Below are 22,957 nucleotides of genomic sequence, written 5' to 3' on the forward strand. Positions count from 1 at the left end.
CAGATAGTTTTATGCTGATCATGCTGTTACTTTGGCTTCCAGTCGAATCCAACAATTTAAATCTTTTAAAATTGCTTTTAAGTTGCTTTTACCCTATGTAATCTAATACATTTATTCATAATAACATGAATCCATTATAACCTGATCGTAACTAGGGCATGATTGACTGTGAGAAAGCACCTGTGGTCCCTAAATGGGCACAATGGTGCACAAGATGAATCTGTGCAAAGGCTCTCCAAGCTGCATTTGCCATCTGCCCAAGAAGGAACCATGAGTCCAGGAGTTGTTGCACACCAGTTCTGTTGATGACACACCAGCAGACCTCGGAGGGCCAAAAACTCACTCCATCTTGCTAGGTATGAGTCAAAGCCAGTTCTTCTCCATCCAAACCCTTACAAACCTGTTTATGGGCAATGGACTAATTCCAGGACAGCATCACTGCTAATTCAGGGTGAAAACTTAGATATACTGATGATACTGCATTCAGTGCAGTACATCTGCCAGCACTCATGTGGATATCAAAGAGGAGGGGCAAGAGATCCAACACCTAAAACATCCCATGTTGCAGAGACCTAGAGTTCAATCTGAGCCCATTCATCCCATGGAGTTGGTCACAGAGAAATGAGGACAATGACCACAAAACAGTTCCTCTCTCCATTACCCAACCCTAGACACAATCCAGAAGGTTAGTACCAAAGTTGCTGAGAAATCCAGGAGACCTGTGACAAAGCCATCATGTCCATTCCAAGCTGAAACCTGACTGAAAAGGTCCTGATAGTCTGCTTTATTCAAGGCACGCTGAACCTATTGTCTTCTCAATAACTTTTCTTAAAAGAGGAAGGTTGTTCACTGTACTATATTTATCTACTGTCAGAAATAGCCTCTTGAGAATATATATATATATATATATTTAATTCTTTTAATTCTTCAAAGCAGGTGATACATTATCAATACTATCCGTTCATTATCAATATAATGATTTATAACTTGAAAACCATCCTTAAATTTCAGTGAAATGGGAGTATTAGAATTGTGAATCTCCCAACAGTTTATATATTAAATAGCAAGCAGGCAAGGTAAAAATCTGATAAATGCCAATGGCTATTCTCAGAAGCCATAGTAAGTTTTGAACCAATGTAAGGTTCACATAGCCTTACAAGCACCAACAAAGGATACAAAGCTGGCAGCAATAGTCAACACCCCAGAGCCGTGATGACAAACCTATAGCACACATGCCAGAGATAGCACTCAGAGCCCTCTCTGTGGGCACATGTGCACCATCGCCAACTGCTCTACTGCTTTCCAGCACCCATGCTGAGCTTCATGCATGCTGGTGCCCTGGAAACCTGAAGACCAGATTGCTGGTGCGCATGCATGTGCTGGAAACCCAAAGACTAGGTGGCGCAGTTTCTGGGTTGCAAGCATGGACACACATTCCTGTTTGGGCACTCGGTGCCAAAAAGGTTTGCCATCACTGCCCCAAAGATAGGCTCCAGATCGAGATGGATCTTGACAGACATGAGGACACTGGGCCCTATCTAACAAAATTAAATTAAATTCAAAGTAAGGTTTTACACTTAGGCAAAAAAAAAACCCAAATGTACAGGTAGAGCTTAGGTGAAACATGCCTCAATAGTAGCAACTGTAAGAAGGATCCTGGAGTTCTAGTAGAGAATCACTTAAATATGAACAAGCAGTATGCTGCAGACGCAAATAAAAAGCACCACTGTAATCCTAGACTACATTAGCACAGGGTTAGAATGCAGATTACCTGAAGTGTTAGTACAACTTTATAATACATTGATAAGACCACAGTTGGAATACTAGACCCAGTTTTGATCACAATTGAAAAAAGATGTTGAGAGCAGTGGTGGGTTTCAACATTTTTTAGAATCTCTTCTGTAGGTGTGGCCTGCTTTGTGGGAGTGGCTTGCCTGCCATGTGACCAGGTAGGCGTGGCCAACTTGTAAAATGTGGTGAAACTCACTTAACAATGCTCTTGCTTAGCAATCAAAATGTTGGCTCAGAAACTCTGGCATTTGAAGCATGCAAGTCTTAAGCTGTCAAGTTACAAGACCTTGCACCCCTAACCCTTTAGAAAAAAAACACCAGGGGTGTTCAAACTTGACAGCTTTAAGACTTGTGGACTTCAACTCCCAGAATTCCTCCTCTTGCTCTTCATCTTGATGATGTGCGGACAGGCGGGAGGAGGGAGCTGGAACCAGTTCTAAACGGCACTGTAGATTTGTGGAACCTCTTCTATAGAAGAGGTTAGAACTGGCAGGAACCCACTCCTGGTTGAGACTCTGGAAAGTGTGCAGAGAAGAACAACAAAGATGATTAGGAAGCTGGAGACTAAAACATGTTAGGATTGTTTGCGGGAATTGGGTATGTCTGGTCTAATGAAAAGAAGGACTAGGAGTGACATAATAGCATATTCTAATAGACTTCCACAAAGAAGAGAAGTTGAACCTATTTTCCAAAGCCCCTGAAGGCAGGACAAAAAACAATGGATGGAAACTAATCAAGAAGAGAAACAACCTAGAACTTTGGAGAAATTTCCAGACAGTGAGAACAATTAACCAGTGGAACTGCTTGCATTTACAAGTTGTCGGTGCTTCATCACTGGAGTCTTTTAGGAAAAGACTGGACAGGCATCTGTCTAAGTGTTATAGGATCACCTAATCGAACAGGAACAGACTGGAAGACCTCCAAAGTCCTTTCTGATTCTATTATTGTATTCTGACTTTATTTAAAATATAAAAATAACTAATTCTCATGTAAAAGCAGAACCCTGCAACATTCAACTTGAGATTCTTATTACAGCTAGTTCATGATTAATGCAAGTTTGAATAATGCAATATTCAATTTCATGTGAATTATAAATTGATACCAGGTCATATTTAATATATACCAAAATTCAGCAAATGCAAATGTAGAACAGGTACAATTAAGACTCATGTACGTACAGTTGTCATTTGGGTTTTGATGACACTATAATTTTTATGTCACACAATGGAGAAGATTCCATCAATGGAAAATAGCAATGTGCTCATTGAAGGCGTTTTCTCTGAAGGATTTTGAAGATGTCTTTTGCGATGTAAAAGTTGTGAGACAAAAAAAAATATGGATGCTGATCATAATCTTGATAACAGCATGCAAATTCTGCAATTAGGAGATAAAGCACCTGAATCTACCAGCATATATATGAAGATTTAAAGAAAAAACAGTTCACTCTACACCGTTAAAATATTTTAAAAGAATAAATGTTTTCAACTTACTATATATTCCTTATACCCTCTAGTGTTATATTTCATTAATAAACATTTAAAAATTTCTGTTTTCATAAATGTGTATTTTCATAGAGCTGGAATCAATTTCCCTGTTTTCCATAGAAGTATCACTTTGAATAGTTCAAATAATGTGACCATTTCATTGGATTAATTATCCATACTAATTGAGACCAGTCTGTTTTTAAAACTTCTAAATAAATGACTTTTTAAAAAAAAAATGGAGGCCAATAGGAACTATCTAAGGATACAGAAGATTCAACTTCAGAGAATCCTTAAGGAAATGGATTATCTGGACCTGTTTCAGTCAGGTTTCAGATTCAGATATGGGACGGAAACAAATATGAGATATCGGTCACACTCATGATCTCTGATGAAACAGGGATAGAGGTAGTGCATCCATCTTTACTCTTCTTGATCTCTCATTAGCTTTTGATAGCATCAACATTGCATTTTTGGGGCTGATTTAGGGTGTTTGAGATGGGTGGCATAGTTCATAGTTCACATTCCTTCCTCCAAATCCAGTTCCAATTGATAGGGAGGAAAAGGTCCAGCTCACAACCATTGTTTGTGGCATGCTGCAGGGCTCATTGCAGTCCCTTTTAACATCTTCATGAAAACATTGGGTGAGATTATCCATCACCATGGAATGAGTATCACCAGTTTGCTGATGATACCTAGTTCCACCCTGGAGGCTGTGGGAACAACACACTTCAACTGAATCCTGATAAGGCAGAGAGGCTGTTGGTAGTGCAGATAGCAATTGTGGCTAGTGGGATTCACTCAACTTCCTATTGTGTAAAGTTGCACCCTTTCCTAAATTGGGAAATTTTCCACTCAGTTACTCATGACTGTGTGAATGTACCTCCCATTTGGACTTTGCAATATGTTCTACATGAGGCCACTCTTGAAAAGTATCTAGAAGCATCAGCTGGTGCAGAATGTGGCCATGTGAGCTATATTGGGTGCCCAAAGAAACACCCATGTAATATCTCTGCTTCGCAAGCTGTATTGAGTGCCAGTTTACTTTAAGGACGAAGTCAGGTTTTAATTATGACTTAGAAAGATCTAAATAGCATGGGACCAGGCTACCTACGGAGCCATCCTTATCCTGTTACATCATCCCATCCCACCTGATCAGGTAAGAAAGGTATGTTACAGACCTCCCAAAAATTCCAAGTGGTGAGATTCATATAGAGAGCCTTCTCTGCCATTGCCCCCCATCCTGTGAAACACTCCCCCCCTCAGAAGTGAGATAGGGCCCCACTTTTCTGGCCTTCCAGGGTGCATAGAGGAACAGGTAGCCCTGGGGCTGGTTCGCATTCTGAAAGCCTCTCCATATTTTTAAAATAATTTTAACGTTCTTTGCCTCCTTTAAATTTCATATATGTTTTTATGCTTTGAATATTTCATTGTACACTGCCCAGAGTCCCTCTCTGAGAGAGATAGGTGGTTCTTAAATATGATAAATAAATAAATTGAAGCTATCATCCAAGCTTTTGGAGATAAATCATAAATATTTCTATATTTCTACGTTGTAACATTGAGTTTCCAACAAATGGACAAAGGACAGCTTCTGATACATACATATTTAAGATGACTAGTTGACAATCCCAATTCTCCCCATGAATCCCATTACTGTAACATGGATTTAATCAGCAATGATGGTGTCAGGCATGAGAATTAAAGGATTAGAAAATCTGTGGCTGCTGCAATTGCCATTGAGTAATGAATTTTAAAAGTAATGACAAAAGGTTAGATTAATTTAACAATAGATCTTACAAATGTTCTAAAAGTATTTCCCATGGTATAATCCTATTACTCATCCTACAGAATTAAGAAAATCTTAGTAAGGGACTGGATAGTTACAAATGAGAAATATTTTCATGTATTTGGAGGGACTGTTTTATTGTTGCTGGTGCACAGAGTGCACTAACATTAAAAGAAAATATCCAAGACTCAACTAAGATATTAATTAAACTCTATGTAGGATGATGTAGCAGGGCAGCAATTCATCCCAAGGTCTCACTCTTCCTTTGACGTCCTTTCCTTTGTTTTGTCATTTGCCCAGACACAAAGGCAAAACCTTTAATGATTGCATAGACACCCATTCTGCCAAATCTAATAATTACTATCCCCCAAAAGCCCAGAAGGGGAATATTGAGCTCTTGTGCTGAGTCATTGAAGCCCAGGTGTGAAAATATCATAGTAATTACTTTTGAGTCATGCTAACAGGCACATTTAATTAGTTCTGAACCAGGGAGATAGGAGGAGCAACAGGAAATTTAACAATAGAGAAATAAATTATTGCATTTTGAAATAGATGATTATTTTTTATTTATTAACATACTTGTCAAATTTTGTTTTGTAGAGTTTCTCACAAGACAAGAAGATTCTCAGCAGGTGAATTTTTTTTAGAATTCACTACCTATTCCAGGTCTATTCCATGGGTTTATTATCAGTACCTAAAAGAAAAGTTTACCAATATAAACTTTAGTGACCAGTTGCCATAGTAACAAAGCTGGTGATCAATGCTGCCCTCACTATTTTAATGCAGAACAAAACCTCTTTAATTGTCCCGGCTTCATTACTTTTCCACTAAGTGTAGCCTTTTTACTAACCAGTATCTGGAGCATGGAAAGAAGTAGAATTGGATAAATGCAGTCAGTTGTTTGGAATGGCATATTTAACATATTTAATCTGTCAAATTGTTCAGTTCGGATCACATTCACGGGAAAATTTCCTGTTCGTAATTCCATGATTTGTCAGTGGAACTATTTCACCAGTCTAATTTTTCACCAGGTGAAAAGTACTATTTGATCCCAAATAGTTTGGCTGACAGGTCAAAAGGGCAGAAGAGGCACAGGTGAATGGGTAGGTAGGAAATGATCATGAGCAAGTTTCATCTTCTACTAGTGCTGCATTGGAATAGCAGGGAATCCAGCTCTATCCCTTTGGCTGGAAACACTAAGACGTAACACATAGATAGCCATGGAACTAGAATGGAGTAGGCAAAAAAAAACCAATCACATTGCCCTGTTAAAGTAATAAAAATAGTATAAAATACAGTGATACAAACCTCTTTCCATAAACCTCAACAGCAATGCCACCTCCCCACCCCCACCCCAATAAAAAAAACCAGGACCAGAATCAGTAATGCAAAGGGGACGTGCATAAGCACACCTGCCTGTCTACCGTCCCTGTCCTACTGTACTCATTTCTTATGTTTATGTGTATACTTGCTTAGATTTATATGTTTATGTTATATTCATACTTATACTTGTTTTCTCATACATGCTTGACAAACCAAATAAAATAAATAAATTTAAAAAAAACACAAAGCTTGGGTAACCAAGCCTTGTTTGAAGTTCATAGCAAAGACAGCTGTAATCTGGTAGAGCCTTCTTTCTTTCTTCTCTTTCTTTTTATTCTTTCCATTCTTTCCTTCTTTTCCTTCCTTCTTTCCTTTTCTATCTTTCCACAAAATAGTGTTCAATTCATGTTTAAAATATAGGTCTTAAAGAGTGCTAAACCCCTGCTTATAAGGAGCCCATGTAAGACCTAACAAGCATTCCAAAAAGCACCAGTCAAGCATAACATGGGCAGATGCCTCTGCAGAAGACAGATGTAGGTTCTTCTGTAACACACACCAAAATGGCCCTGGAGAGTAATTCTTAACAATTAGAACAGAGAGGGCATGCCTGCAGCTTCCTAATGTAGCAATAGGAGTTGGCAGATCCCACCTTGGTCAACATTTGCAACCACATCATTGATGAATCATGCTAAATTGGTCCATGACAAGAATTATGTCAAATTATATTTTAAAAAATTATAAGTATGGGTCATAAAATTAATGCTACCTAAATAGGCTTATGCCATGGTTGGAGAAATGAGAATGAGCCCTACATCTCATTTTAAACTGTAAATTGAAAAATAGATATGCAATTGATTACAAAATAGGTCTGTGCAAATGGTTATCGTTTTTCATTTAAGAAACTAATATAAACAGAGCCTCTAAACATAGTGGCATCAGATTATTTATCAGTTTACCATTATGTCTGAAACAAACAGAATTTGTTTCATGCTGAATCTATGTTCTGTTATCCACTTCTACTTTCCTTTTAATTTATTGTCTGAGAAAAAGTTTTATAGAACTGAAAAACTTCCATATTGCTCCTTAGTAGGAGTCAGTAAATGTGTTGGTCAAATTTTGTGTTTTAAGTTTAAAACATTATACCTTTTTTTTCTTCTTGGATGGCAAATTAAAGTATTACATTTTCACATGCCATTCTCTTTCTTTATTTCTTTACCTCTTTCTCAAGATGATGGCTGTTTGTAAACTATAGATTATTTTAATTAGGAATTAACCTAACCTAAAATGACAACTAGAGAAACACAAGGCGTCAGAAACAAATAATGAAAACCAGTATCAATATTGTGTGTTGTGCTGTAGCAGCTTGATTTTCTCTCAAGGTTTTCTGTTGCTGACCAATCAAATGGCAAAAAAAAATCTTCCAGACATATTGCACTTGTTAAATAAAAAAAGGAAACAATCTGTTCTACCCAAGGAATTGATAGGCTTTCTATAGCAGGAGTTTTCATAAATTAAAGGCCATTACATTAAAACTGATTGTGTCAGAAGAAAATGGAGATGAAGCTGATTGCAGTATTATAACCTCTCAGAATTCTTAGGCTCCTTTTTTAAAAAAAATAAACTTTTCACAGCAAAAGTCTGAGGTGAAATGTAGAAGAATGGATAGCCATTATTTTTGTTGCTAAGTAATTGGAATTATTGATTTCGCAGTTGGAGTAGGAAGGGATAATGATTTGCATTGTTCAATTCTGTGAATAGCTGACTTTCAAAAGAGAAAATCTAATTGGCTATCAGCCCCTGCCAGCATCTACAATTTGTGTTGCTAAGATGTATGCAATAGCACTACTAACTACTACATGTATTTAGTGATTTATCCCATTGTTGAATAGTTTCCATATTTTCATGAGATTTTAAAAAGAGAGGAATGTGACAACAAAGGGCCAATTTATGAGGGATTTGGCTGGATCCATTTCAGTGTGTATTCATTTTCCTAAACTCTCAAATCTGAACAATATGGGAGTTACATAAGTCATAACCTCTTGCATAAGATCTTACATGTACAAAGATTTACATGACTGCCACGCCTTAGAGAAGAAGCAAAGGGTCGACTTTCAACATTAGAAAACTAAATTATAGTTTGGATGGAGGACCATAGGGCAACTGCTCCATTTGTTGGTCCCAAAATAAACTCTACAAAAATATTATATTGCCTGTGGTATTTAACAATTGTTCATAGGAATTATATGGATGATGATTATTTTTTAAATGGTGTGAAATCCAAGAAATTGTCATAATGAACATTGTTTTTTCTGATTTGCAATTTTAATCATTAAAACTATAAAACATTTCCTCACATTTTGTGAAAATGCAAGAATACTCAGTGATTTTTTTAATTTTTTTTTGATTTTTTTGATTTTATTTAACATTTATAGGCCGCCCTTTTCCCTGAGGGGACTCAGGGCGGCTTACAATAGTAAGGGAAGGGGAGTGAAAGACAAAATACAGGAAAAAAAATGTGAGATAACAAAAAGTACTAAAACACAACATTCACTCAGCATTCGGGAGGGGCAAGAAAATTTATCCCCAGGCCTGACGGGCTAGCCAGATCTTGAGGGCTGTGCGGAAGGCCTGGACTGTGGTCAGGGTACGGATCTCCACGGGGAGATTGTTCCATAGCGTCGGAGCAGCAACAGAGAAGGCTCTCCTCCGGGTGGTCGCCAGTCGGCACTGACTGGCGGATGGAATACAGAGGAGGCCCGCTCTATGCGATCTGATGGGACGCAGGGAGGTTATTGGCAGGAGGCGGTCTCTCAGATAGTCAGATCCACTACCATGGAGCGCTTTATGGGTGGTAAGTAAGACCTTGAATTGCACCCGGAGATCTACAGGCAGCCAGCGCAGCTCGCGGAGGATACGTGTTATGTGGGCAAACCGAGGTGCGCCCACTATCACTCGCGCGGCCGCGTTCTGTACTAGCTGAAGTCTCCGGGTGCTCTTCAAGGGCAGCCCCATGTAGAGCACAATTTGTGATCACAATTTGTGATCACAACAACAACTTCTACTCTGCTTTGTTGGCCACATTCCAGAGTCCATAGATTTGGAAGCTATATGAAAAAGGCTTGCATATCATACATGCAGTTTCTACACCTGAAACAACACAGATTCCTTTAGATCAAAGGTCCTGAATAGTGACAAGAGATCCTTTGCTTTTTTTGAAGTTACCGTATCTCATTTTACTGACTCTAGCCGATGTTTAGGATGTTGAAAAGAGTTCCTTAATTCTATAGCTCTTTTGCTCAAGAGATAAGCATGTTTAAAAGTGGATCTTCATTGGGTTGCAATTTAAATGATGACACCCACCTCCCAGGATGAAATTTAAAAAAAAACAATCACTATCTGTCTAGTTCTCAGAAAGCAATGTGGAAGCAAGAATTATTCACTGTGTTTTGTTTTGTTTAATTTAATTCATCTTTGTGCTCCATCTTGTTTGGTCACTTGCAGCAGGCGTGAGCTGGCTTTTAAGTAGCTATGAAGAAGTCCCTTGATAATAGAACTTTTGTGCAAATTGTGATCAAGCCATTTTAATAAGATGAATTAAATGAATTTCTTTCATTTAATTAACATCCATAAGTACACTTATTAAGGTGTCTCATTAATCTCATATGAGATTATTAGAATCCCACTGATAACCTGCCACAGATAGTACTCTATTCATAGTAATATTATTCATTCAGACTCTCATGTAAAGCTCAATATAAAATATTATCTCTAATAAAATACTATTCAAAAAACTACATAATTAAAACTAAATAACAGCAAATAAATATAAAATAAAACACTAAGGAAACTTCGAATCCAGTGTCTGAATAGAGGATTCCTCCAGTATTTAATGTCCATTAAAATGTTGACAAAAAAGATAACTCAACCCTTATGCTTAAAAGAGAACATAATGGGCATTAGGCAGCAATTCCATAATAAACATCACATTTTATTGGTGTCAACTGATGGAAGTAAACATCCATGGATGTCAGCAAGAGGCCAAATCTGAAGATGGTGGACATAGCGTCACAAACCAAGCCTCAACATACATCTAAAAGGGGCAGGATATGGATCTCATGAAAACTAAGAAGTTGGTTCCATTGACTGATCCCTTCATCCTCATTTGAGGCAGAAAAGAGTTTTCATTTATTTCATTTGCATAACTACTGTTTCTCCTTAACAAGCAGTACAATGGATTGTATAGGAGAAAATCATAATGGAGAGGTGGAATTATGCACTAATGAAACCTATATATTAAGCATTATAAATATGCATTCGTTTATTTGTAAATATCATAGTTTTGTTCCAGAGAACAAGGCATAGTATGTCCTCCTCCAATATTTCTCCTGCAAAGTAGACTGGACTGAGAATTAGTGATTGATATACTGTCATACAAGGCTGAAGAGGGTTTAATCTCTGCATTTCTCTGATCCTAGTCCAACATCTTAACTACCACATTATCCTGTAATGTGTACTGAATCTTTATAACATTTGATATTAAATATAGTAATACCATTTTAAGAGACAGATAAAAAGGTAAAGGTAAAGTTCCCCTTGTACATATGTGCTAGATGTTCCTGAATTTAGGGAGCGGTGCTCATCTCCGTTTCAATGCCGAAGAGCCAGCGCTGTCTGAAGACGTCTTCATGGTCATGTGGCTGGCATGACTAAATGCAGAAGGCACACCAAATGCTGTTATTTTTCCACCAAAGGTGGTTCCTATTTTTCTACTTGCATTTTTACATGCTTTCAAACTGCTAGGTTGGCAGAAGCTGGGACAAGTAACGGGAACCCACCCCATTACATGGAACTAGGGATTTGAACCGCTGAACTGCCAACCTTTCTGATCGCAAGCTCAGCATCTTAGCCACTGAGCCACCGCATTCGTAAGAGACAGATACTGCTAGTTAAAACATTCACAATACTAAAACTAGCATGTATTTCTTAATAGGGACAAGAGAAGAATAATACAAGTAGAGTCACGCAAAACAAACTGAATAAAAATTAACATACAAAAAATTCATGCAGGGATTTTATTATAGATCCACGTGCAACCCACACCTTGTGAAAAAGAAAATTATCACAGACAGATTGCATATTATTTTTAATCCTTGTAGTACTGCCACAAGGAAAGTGGTGTTTGCTCACTTAAGAGTAATCTCTATAAAGATTTCTGGATTAAACGGAGTGAAATGGAAAAGAGTACTAAATTTGTCCAGTGTGATAGCAGCTCTAAAATGAAGGTTTGTCATAGATATAAAGGTCATGTTATCTAAATTTGTAGGGTGTAGATTTTTGTGTACATTTTTACACAGCAAAAATACTGCCTGGAAACCATTCTATATGTGCAAGAAATACTTAAATGTTTTTGTCCCTTATTTTCCAATATGTGTTTGGAAAGAATTTGTGAAAATTGGTTTCTCTGTGAAACTGGTATGAAAATCAATGTGATTCATGGATTACTGGAATGCAGAATAAAATATATGTTCATTGGATTATTTTATTATGAATGTGTAGGAAGTTTCCCACTCAAGTTAAATGCTTTACGTTTTTTTAAAAGATAAGTACCTGTCCTCTTACTTTAAAAAATATCAAAGCTTTTTATGAAACAAAAGTTATAATAAGTAATTGCAAGTCACCCCTTCCCTTCAAAAGCTATGCTTCTTTGAGAATATCTGCTGGAACTAAGGGCCTTGTACAGTTTAGGGCTGAGCTAAAAGTGGGCAGGGGCCATCCTTCTAGCTTTTTCTTTCTTGGGTTCATTTTCCCCCTTCTGTTGATGTTCCCTTCTCTTTCTATACACCTCTTTCTCTATATGACCTTTTTTCCTAGAAAAGGTGAAGGAAAACTTGTTTCTAGAAAATTTATGAAAATAATCTAATCAAGCCAAAGGCTACTCATTGCCCAACCCTAATAGAATGTAATATATTATTTTCTTTCAATAGATCCTATGCAGTATTTTCTTCAACTATGCTAAACATACTCAAGGAAGTATCCCAGAGGGTTTTGTTCTGAGAATATGTACCACAATTCCATCTTGCTTCAAGTCTTTCCTAATGACTTTTCATTCTAAGATACACATTTTTCTTATAACGTTTTTTCCAACAAAACCTGAATATTCATATTCTGTGGCCACTGTCTGAAAAAACCATTAGACTGATTAATGTAAAAATATTTAAGAATCCCGGAAGAAATAATCCTTAAAAGATGGGACATAGATAATAAGAGAAGGGGGAGAAACCAAACTAAGTAATTTTGCCATTTTGCTGACATCTGATTGAATTGACATGTCCTTCAATCTATCCCCTTTCATGAAATATGTTTCTCAGACAAAGGACAAAGAAAAGGAGGGAGCTCATATGTTGTCAATGTCACTGATGAGATCATAGTCTTGGATTAGAAAACTGAGGTAACTGCAGAAATACTGTAAGAAAAAAAAGGTTGAGCTGCATTTACTTTTTGTATTAGTAATAGCCAAGTCTCAGTGGCTAGCCAATGTTACTGGCTTGTAGCCATTGAATTCATTTATTTATTGGCAGCTTTCCACTACCAATTACACTGACAGCTTTTTTTGCTCAGTGACTTGAGACAATATTGTATACCATTTTTACAGTAAGAGTCAGAACCTTTTGAGGAATATCCATGAATTTCCACAAAAACTCTTGCTCCATTTTTTCCACTTCAAATGTTTGCACTTTTATTTCTTTTACAGCAATGTAGGATAAATTTTATAACATGCCCTCAAACCATTGAGATAAAGGAGAAGAACTCACATTGTAGAAAATAAATAAACAAGGAATTGTGAAGAGACCAAGTAAAACTGAAATTTCTCTTTCAAAATATGTCATCAGCATTTCAAAAACAAGTTCTCTTAAGTGTTTCTCTTTGAATATTCAGATGCATTTTCAAGATTAACAAGATGCCATTCCTAGTTATGATGCCTCTAATTCTCCCTTCCTTGCTCCTGCACCAATCCTTTAATGCACCAGAAATATGTGGGAGATGAAAGGGAAGCAACATTCTTTGATACCAAATCAGAAATATCAACTAAAAGCACAATTTCTCTGATGGGAAACCATTACATGTCAATTCCCATTTAGAGAAAAGTTCTAGCTTTGTCCTTGGTGGAAATAATTTTGAGATTGTGGGAACTGTGTATTCACCCACTGGAAGCGTAGATATAGCATTTTGGTATGAATCCTATACTGTTTATGTATTGTCTACTAGCTATTGTAAAATTTTATCCCCCTGCAAGGGAAGAAATAATGTCCATCAAACAAAAAATTAATAATGAGCCAACAGTGCAAAAAAAGATGAGTTCTATAGAGTTCTACAAAATTCAGAAGTATGGAAAAAAGAGCCTGACTATCTATGGAACAATGGGACACGGATACTCTGTTGGGGACCACAGCAAGCAGAGTTCCAGTGGCTGTCTCAATAAAGCTAACCTTCAAGAACCAGTGGGAAATACTTGCAGGACCACCTCTCCTCCACTGTTTCTGCTTAGCCTCCAGATGTAGTAAGAAGTACATACCCTGAGTCCCTTCTGTCAAACAGTACCATTTTGTTGGATCCAAAGGTCAAGTCTTCTCTGTGGCACCATCTCTCCCATGAAATAGCACCCATTTTGAAATCTGGATGGCTCCAGTTCTCAGCCTTTTTCATGGCACTGATGAACTGCCTGTGTTGTGGCCCAGCAGGAGCCGTTGGAGCTGCCACCAGACTCCGACAGCGAAGGGCCCTATAAGTCAGCCCTGGAGGATGTGGAGGACCCTGGACAGGGTTGTGACTCCGAGCAGGTCGCAGAGAGACTGGTTGGCCACCAGGTGGTGCCTGAGCCTTGGATCAGTGGGGAGGAGACAAGGGAGAGTGATCCAGAAACCAATAGTGAGTTGTTCCGGGATGCACGCCCTCGAAGAGCTACTCGGCGTCAAGAACAATTACATAATTACAGGAGGTAATTACACTCAGCTGATGATCATTAGGCTCCTCTCCAGACTATAAAAAAGACTGCTTGTGCCACGCCCTTCTTGCAGAAGTCAACGCTTTGACTAAAGAGAAACTAACTTGGCATGCTGGATTGCTGCCAAGGTTTGTTGGGCTTGCTGCCAAGGTCCTTATCTGTTTGTTTACTTGGCTTTCAGCCACTGAGAGTCTGGTCTTGTTATTAAAGGACATTCTCATTAAGCATGTCTCGGCTTCTGTTACTGGACAGAGGAGGGGGTCGGAACAGCCTGTTTCCCCTAGCATTGTCCAATGTGATTGGGTGAACTGATGTTGAAATGCTGATGTTTTCTAACTGAGGTTTTTTTAAGTCTTAGAATTTATGTGATATATACCCAAGTATAGTTGTTGTTTTAAGCCCTGCATGTCACTCAGAGTCGTTGTTGTGAAATAGGTGACCATATAAATTATTTAAATAAACTTTTTGCTTTGCAGTTTTAAAACTGCAACAAATGAACTCTGCCTTTCTGTTTACATCTGAAATCAAATTACTAAACAAATTACTAAGTGATTGGACTTCAAAGGCTGTAAAGGATAAAAAATAATATGTAAGAAACAGAAAAGAAACTAGTAACATTCATACGAAGTTTGAACCTGCTGTTGAATGAAGAAATGTTGACAAAATTGACAGGAGGTTTGTCACTGTTTTAAAATCTGGTGTATAGTTTTGCCTCTAATCTGTAATCTGAGACTACATGCTGCCACTTAGTGGAAATTAAGGAAAATAATGTCTTAAAAAAATTTTTTTTTGCTGTTGTTAGGAAAAATGCCTTAGAAAGGAGTGGAAATGGGAGGAGAGGGCAATAGTTCATGTATCCATAGAGATTACAACAGGTAATCAGCTCATGGGTAGAAAGATATGTATATATTTGTTTTCACTATAAAACAGCATCATCATTTAGCCATTGTTTATCCACTACAGGATGAAGGTCTCTTCTGCATGTTTCCAACCAATACAGTCTTGAACTTTCCTTTCCCAGTTGGGCCCACAATACTCGCTCTATCTTGTTTTAGGCCTCTTTTTTGGATTGTTTTTAATCAAGTGAGATCCATTTTATAAGACTGCCTTAGAATACTTGCCATCAGTTCTTTTTACTGTGTGACCAGCCCATTTCCATTTTTTTCACTCTTTTGATGACATCGATATTTTTGTTTGTTCTCTAATCCACATGCAGGTATTTCTAGCTTGTCTTGTGATGCCTTCAAGCATGTATGTTTTCATAGGTCTTTGTGCCACTCCTAGCTTTTGTACTGATTGTGAGGTCAGTGTCCATGTTTCGCTGGCATACAGTATATTTCTTTTCATTCTAATTATAGCTCATTATCATCTGATTTTTTTTAAAGAATGTAATGATTGATTCATTACACTTGCATTGATGCATTATTTCTGGCAACCAAATTATTAATTCTTCTCATTTCTTTCCTGTGAACCCAGTATCACTTGATTCTCTTCAGTTGCCTCATTTATTTAATATTTAGTCCCCCTACTATACAAAATTGCAAATAATACAGATATACAGTACATCTGTCCTATTACTACATTTTGATCCTAACAATCCATGTGTTCTATATTAAACAGTATAATAAAGAAACAGAATGTATCATATGAAACTTAATAAATTATTCCTGAATAATGGCTTAAAGTTTTGACAAACTTGTGGAAATAATCTAAACAAGAAATCATTAAGAAATTAACCTTCAAAATCTCTGCATTTATCTCAATAGTGTTTATAATGTGTATCATCCCATGCATAATAATTTAATTTTCCTATAAACTTTGTTCTATTTTGTGTGGGTTCTGTTGTTGAAGCCAGGCAATAGTCATCCAGAAGCCTAAAACCACCAAGTTGCCAAGTCAAGCTACAGGACAGAACAATAAAATCACAAATACAGGGTTGTGGAAACATTCTGCAGCATGTTTCCTAATGGGCTGTAATCCAGCGTCCATTTATTCTGTCACACTGTCACTGAACTAAATGATATGTATTCCAAGAAAACAGGTTTGCAAATTTACTGATTCCAAATTCCTTATGCAACTTTCCTGCCATCCTTTTATTCCAATTTCTGCTCATAGTAAATTGCTTTTGGCAACTAGAACTGCAAAGTTTATTATTCATTCAAACACTATGCCCTTGTATAGTCAGCCAGAGGAGACACTGATTTCTCATGAGATGTAAAGACCAATTTGAAAGAAAGTGATTCAAAATCATATTTGGCCCATCTCCACTGAAATCATTTGGAATTAAGCCAAAAAAATCATCCAGTTTGGCTACTTATCCTACTTTAGACTTTCAATGGTTATCAACCTTTAGAATGTGTGTTCCCCTAAATTCAATAGCTAGTATTATTTACACAGATCAAATGTATCAGTCATAGAGACAGTGCATGTACTATAAATCTATCTTGGCATTATATTTCCTACTAAAAAGGCAAGAGTCTACTCCACAGTTATCTCTGGATACTTGAAATATTAATTTAACTCTTTTGTATAAATGTTATTTCTACCCCAGATTAACAGCTATTTCAAATCAGGCTGTTCAGGTATTTTTACTGATTAATACACACCTACCCTTAACCTTGATGTTAACACAAGGATTTTTTATTTTATACCCTTACCGTGGAGTTTACCATTCAGATTCCACTTTGATATATGACTGTCTATTTTATTCCACATTAATCTCATCAGCAGTCAAATTATGGGTTAATTCTTCATTTGCTCACTACTCATCTGTATTGTAAAATAGCTTACTCACATGCTGTTATAGCATACCTGTTTTCGCTTCATTTTGGCTACTCACTGCCGTGTCTGTTTGGGGTTGCGCTGTTGCCTTGGCAGTAGCATCTTCTGCAGCACTAGGGGAGACGGCAGTGGTGGCAGTAGCAGGCACATCGGCTTGTTTGGGTTCCTCCTTGACTTGGGCTTCATCAGCCTTCAAGGATGGTGAATTATCAGTGGAAGCTTTAGTGGCACTTTCAGTGGCAGCAGGATCAGGCTTTTCCTCCAATGGGGTAGCAGGAGTAGTGGCCTTTGGAACAGGTTGCTCTGAGCCACTGTTAGCAATGCCATCTGCCTGCTTTTCATCTGCTGGGGTGTTTTCCCCTTTGCTTTCATCTCCAGGTAGGGCATTCTCAGTTGGAGCAATTTCTGTAATAGTAGGTTTGCCATCTGCCAGACCATTGGCAAGGACTTCCTTCTTCTCTCCACCTTCAACATCAGTAGTCGGGGCATCTCCCTTCTTCTCTCCCTTGAGCTTTTTCCTTGTTATGTGTCCACGGAAGCTAGCCTGAATTTTGATGGCTGCCTTATGAGCTTTATCTTCTGGTTTGATGCCATCTTGTTCAATCTTTTGGTCAATGTCATCATTTTTTTCAACCTTTGAAATGAAGGGGAAATGAAAGAAAGGGAAAATAATTAATTAACAATTAATTCAAAATGTCTCCACCAAGCAATAGTGGAATAATAATAAAATGATAGTTGTTATATTTACATAACATATTGCAAAGGACACAGTAGCATAAAAGAATGAGCTAGTATTCTTTTTTCTTGAAAAATACAAAGTTCACAAATGTACAAATGTTAAATTGCTAATGCCCAAATAATTGAAGTATAAATATCTCATCCGCCCCATGTTTTATAAGGAAACAATATTGATACATATTACCATTTAATCTGGATTGCTATTATGCTGTAGAATTCAAATTACTAACAGTCTCACAACAACCAATTTAAGTAGTATTTCTGTTTCAGCATTCTATAAAAGTATTGTACAGGGAACCCAATTGTGAAGGTATGATGTACAATATTACAGTAACTTTTTCACCTTATTAAGCAGCTACAGGCTTGTGGTTCTTTTTTTTTATTCCATGTCTAGCACAAACTAATAGAAATGATGATAGAGGAACTTATTTATATGTGCAATGTCCACACTTGAGATGCAGTCTTGTGCATCATACCTTACATAAACATATCCCATAAGATTTTTTTCTTTTCTTTTTGCATATTAGCAATGTAGAACAACTCTGATCAACCTGAACAGCAATGGGAGTCTCTTTGGAACAGTATCTCAAGATACAAGAAAACATTTTCATAAATTTTAAACCCATTCAAACATACAAGAATCTAACATCAATTTGAATGTTTAAAAAATGGTAAAGATTTCTTCAAGTCAAACCTAACATGTAATTTCATGTGCTATTTCTCTATAGTTTTGTTGGAAACAATGAGGAAGTGTCTTGGTCACTGCCTCTTTTAGTAGTGCTAGGAATCTTCAACCAAAAACCATTAAGCTACTACTTCACTTTTTTTTCCAATTTAAATATTTTCTTAAGGAAAAATTCTGGAATAGGTTTCAAGGATAGAAGGGGTCTATTGTAGCCAATATAGTTTTCAACATTGTTTTAAAAGTGTATCCTACACGGAGGAGAGCCTTTTCTGTTGCAGCTCCGACCCTATGGAACGATCTCCCCGTTGAGATTCGTACCCTCACCACCATCCAGACCTTCCGCGCAGCCCTCAAGATCTGGCTCTCCCAGCAGGCCTGGGGATAGGTTTTCAAGTTACCCGCCCGAGTGTTGATTGCTGAACGAAAGTTGTGTTTTATTTCTTTTCTTTGTTCACATTTTGTTTTGTCTTTTGATACTGCACCCCCTTCCCTTGTGATTGTAAGCCGCCCTGAGTCCCCTCAGGGAAAAGGGCGGCCTATAAATCTTAATAAATGAACTAAAAAAATGAACTATCCAATCTTTTTTATTAATTACAAAATCTTTAAAACAGAGAAAAAGGAAGTGATTCCATAATCCTCCAATTCCTTTAATATTTAAAAGGTAAAGGTTCCTCTCGATATTTGTGCTAGTCGTTCATGACTATAGAGGGCAGTGCTTATCTCCCTTTCAAAGCAGAAGAGCCAGCACTATCCAAAGACGTCTCCGTGGTCATGTGGCCGGCATGACTAAACGGCACACGGAAGATTGTTACCTTCCCACCAAAGGTGGTTTCTATTTTTCTAATTGCATTTTACATGCTTTCAAACTGCTAGGTTGGAAGAAGCTGGGACAAGTAATGGGAGCTCACTCCGTTATGCGGCACTAGGGATTCGAACTGCTGACCTTTCTGATTAGGGTCACAGCCACTGACCTACCGGATCCCTCTTTAATAGTTGCAAATATACAAAACACACTATTTGAATTACATTTTCTTACATACTTAGCTGGAACAACTATTTGCCAAAATAAACAAATAAAACAGAACAGGAAGAGTATATCTTTAGTGGAAAACTTAATTTTATTCAAAATAGAGAGCAACTGCTCACATAAATATACCTATATAACTCAATGTATACATAGCTTGCAAGAAAAATGTTGTTAGTTCCTGTGACCTTAGAGGGAAAACCAGGAAATGCTTAACCATTAATGCAAAGCTTGTAAATTTTAGATATGATTTTCTTCAAATAGCTATTGCCCCAATGTTAGAACACAGCAAACGTGTAATGTATAAATGTATAAACGTCAGAGTGAAATATGTAACCTTAATAAAAATGATAAAAGCCCATGATTATTATTAATCTCCCAAGCAGAATATTTTTCCTAGCTTTTTTGCTGAGATAATCCCATTGAGTGAGGAGTCCAACTTCCAGATGGAAAATCTAAACATCCCATGAAATTAACCAGCTTCATGCAAGTGCTACATATTAACTTGGTCATATTTTTTGTCTGTGGGAAAAAATAATGTAATCATGACAAGTCGTATTAGATCTGAATTAGATTCATCTTACAGAATGCTGTGAACAAAGGATCAGATCTAGAAGAAAAGAGTGAAGCAAATAAAACTAAGTCAGTTAGATTAGAAAGAATATAGCCATGATTTTAACCAACAGTTGTTTGAAGTGGATTTGAATATATTAGTTTGTGAAATTAGATCTAAGCCAATACGTTTTCTCTCCATTACATATTTGCAAGAATTAAAATTGGCACACAGTTTAAATGCATGGAATGATTTGGTGGAAAAAGTCACAAAAATAGAATATATTATTAAAATGCACTTTGAAGTATATAGGATCAAGGTTTATTTACATTTATTTATAATTTATTAAAACTCTTCCATTCTAAAAATCTCTAAGCAGTTCATTAAAAAAACTTGTAGATTTTTTCATAATTAAAATGAGCAACCAACCCTCCGAAATTCATCATTGGTTCTAGCACCTTTCAGCTAATAATGGTCAAATACCAAACTTATTGAAACATATAAAACTAATAGACCAGAACAGAAACAATGTTAATAAAAAATATACCTGTTACTTACATATATGAATGTTGCACTTAAGGCCTTTCTTCCCCTATTATTAAAACCAAATGATTGGCGCTCTTGAAGTCATGAAGGTAGTCTACCACTTGCCATCACCATTTGGTTATCTTTCACATACTTGTTATTTTTTCATTTTAAATTGAAGTTTGGAGGTGGATTATTATTATTCACAGTCAGCCAGATGTTCAGACTGAATTTGGTATTTGGTATTTTTATCCGCCTATCAAGTCTTTCCCAAGATGTTGATGTTTTGTGTTGTTATGTTCAACTTAGCAAATATATTTACAGTAGTTAAGATGATCTCTTAATTGCATATTTTCCTTTATAGAGTAGCCTGGCCATATTTATCAAATTATTAATTATAACTTTTTCTCAGAAACTATGTAGACTTCTGGTTCATTTCTAGATATGATTCAAACTGCCAGCTCTGACTTAAAGGTCTAAGCTGCTTAGTACCGAGTTATTTGGGTAAACATTTTGTACTTGCTGATCATTCTCAGTCTTTCTTAGATGAGGTGATGATGACAAAAGACAGAAGCTCTTTGGTGGTAGCACTATGTCTTTTTAATTTCCTTTCCAAAGAACTGGTCTTGACCACAATGATTCTTTTTCTGCAACAGTTTTAAGAGCTTTTTTATTTGTACAGGCTTTCAAAATATCAGATGAGATTTTATTCTGTATTTTATCTTCTATTGTTCTGTCAAACTTTTAATTTGATGTTATTGCTTCTTTGTAGGATAATCCAAGACTAAAGGTGAAGAACACAATGTATTCCTTCCTGTCATCTGTTATTACCCTGAAATGTATTTGTTTAATATTCCTACATTAACAGATTGTTTCTTTGAAGTATGAACAAAATTGACAACCTATAATGATGACATGATTTATTGCTTAGATTTTGAATTCTGTTTTTCTTCCAGAAGCCCAAGGCAAAGTATTGTCCAAATTATCCTCATTTTTTTCTCATAAAAACAACAAATTAAGCTCAGAAATAGCAGTCATCTTCAAGCATTCGTTTCATTTAGGCATTTCTTGAACAGAATTTAAATGTGAGTTAAGCTGTGTTCTGACTCCTAGAAGTTCTTTTGGATGCCTTTTGTTGAGGTATACATAAGTAAAAAAAGGATGCTAGAAAAAGATCTGGAACTCCTACTTATCATAATTCAACACATGTTCTTCATGCCTACTATTAAAATGCTACTATAGGGATAATGGCAAAAGAAGACAAGTGTACAAGTGCACAGCAGAACTTAAATGCTATTCTAATATTTTTAATGTATCAAAGTACAAAACCCTGCTGTAGTTTCATGAATGGAATATGACGGTAAATATTTCAGCAACTCATACACTATTTAAGGACGTGTATAACATTGTCCTCTCTATGTAAATCTACTGGAGCAGCTGGACTGTATATTACTTAAAACCTTTTATTCATTTTCAAGTGTAATCCCACATGTAATACATTATGATAATGTTTGCCAATCCTACCCAAACTGATTATAGGTTGTCTAAGACACTGGAGTCATCTGTCTGCCCAGAAAGTTCTACTATACCAAATCTCCTTTTTCACAAGGTTTATGTTTATTTTCATAGCCCTTCACTGGATTTAAATCTAATAAAAGATTCAGATCTGTACAGTAGTTAAGGTATCAGACTAAAAACCAGGAGACTGGACTGTTCTGTTCTCTTCTGCCAGCCACAAAACCAAAAATTGGATGACTTGGACCAGTCACTCTCTCTGAGCCCTAAGATGCAGACAATGGCAATCCACTAACAAAATCTTGGCAAGAAAATTGCAGACTCTTGTCCAGGAAGTCACCAGGAATCTGATTTGAATGCACGAAAACCAAAGTCACTAAAAGCAATTAGCTGATTTTGTTATTTATATCTATATATAGTTGTTTAACCATAGGATCCTATCCTGTGGATCCTATCCACAATCTCTCTAATTTTCCTCCATAAACTCAACCCTATAAAGGTAAACTTGTATAAGAGAAGGCAACTTGGCTACACCACCCCATGGATTCCATGGCGAAGAATGGACAAAAGATGCAATTTTCATACTGCAAAACCTGTACTTCAAGTGCTAAGACAACCTTACCTTACCCAGAACCTCCCCATAGATGATGTACAATATCAAAAACATCAAAACATGTGGTTCAACTGCCATGAGGTAAAACGAAATTAATCTGCTTTTAGAAACTGATCATATTCCTTTCTAATCCCTCC

General features: G+C 36.8%; 1 protein-coding gene across 1 annotated transcript in view; it reads right to left on the reverse strand.

Moving 5' to 3' along the window:
* The window catches only part of GAP43 (growth associated protein 43), a 72,474-nt gene that overhangs the window by 18,224 nt on the left and 31,293 nt on the right, over nt 1-22,957 (reverse strand). Inside the window, exon 2 of the mRNA XM_014064220.2 lies at nt 17,198-17,801. Coding sequence (XP_013919695.1) covers nt 17,198-17,801 — 604 coding nt within the window. The remainder of the gene's footprint in view (nt 1-17,197; nt 17,802-22,957) is intronic.

Source organism: Thamnophis sirtalis, unplaced genomic scaffold, assembly GCF_051295495.1.
Source record: "Thamnophis sirtalis isolate CommonGarterSnake01/CBP01778 unplaced genomic scaffold, rThaSir2_p1.2 scaffold_8, whole genome shotgun sequence".
In the NCBI taxonomy this organism is placed as follows: domain Eukaryota; kingdom Metazoa; phylum Chordata; class Lepidosauria; order Squamata; family Natricidae; genus Thamnophis; species Thamnophis sirtalis.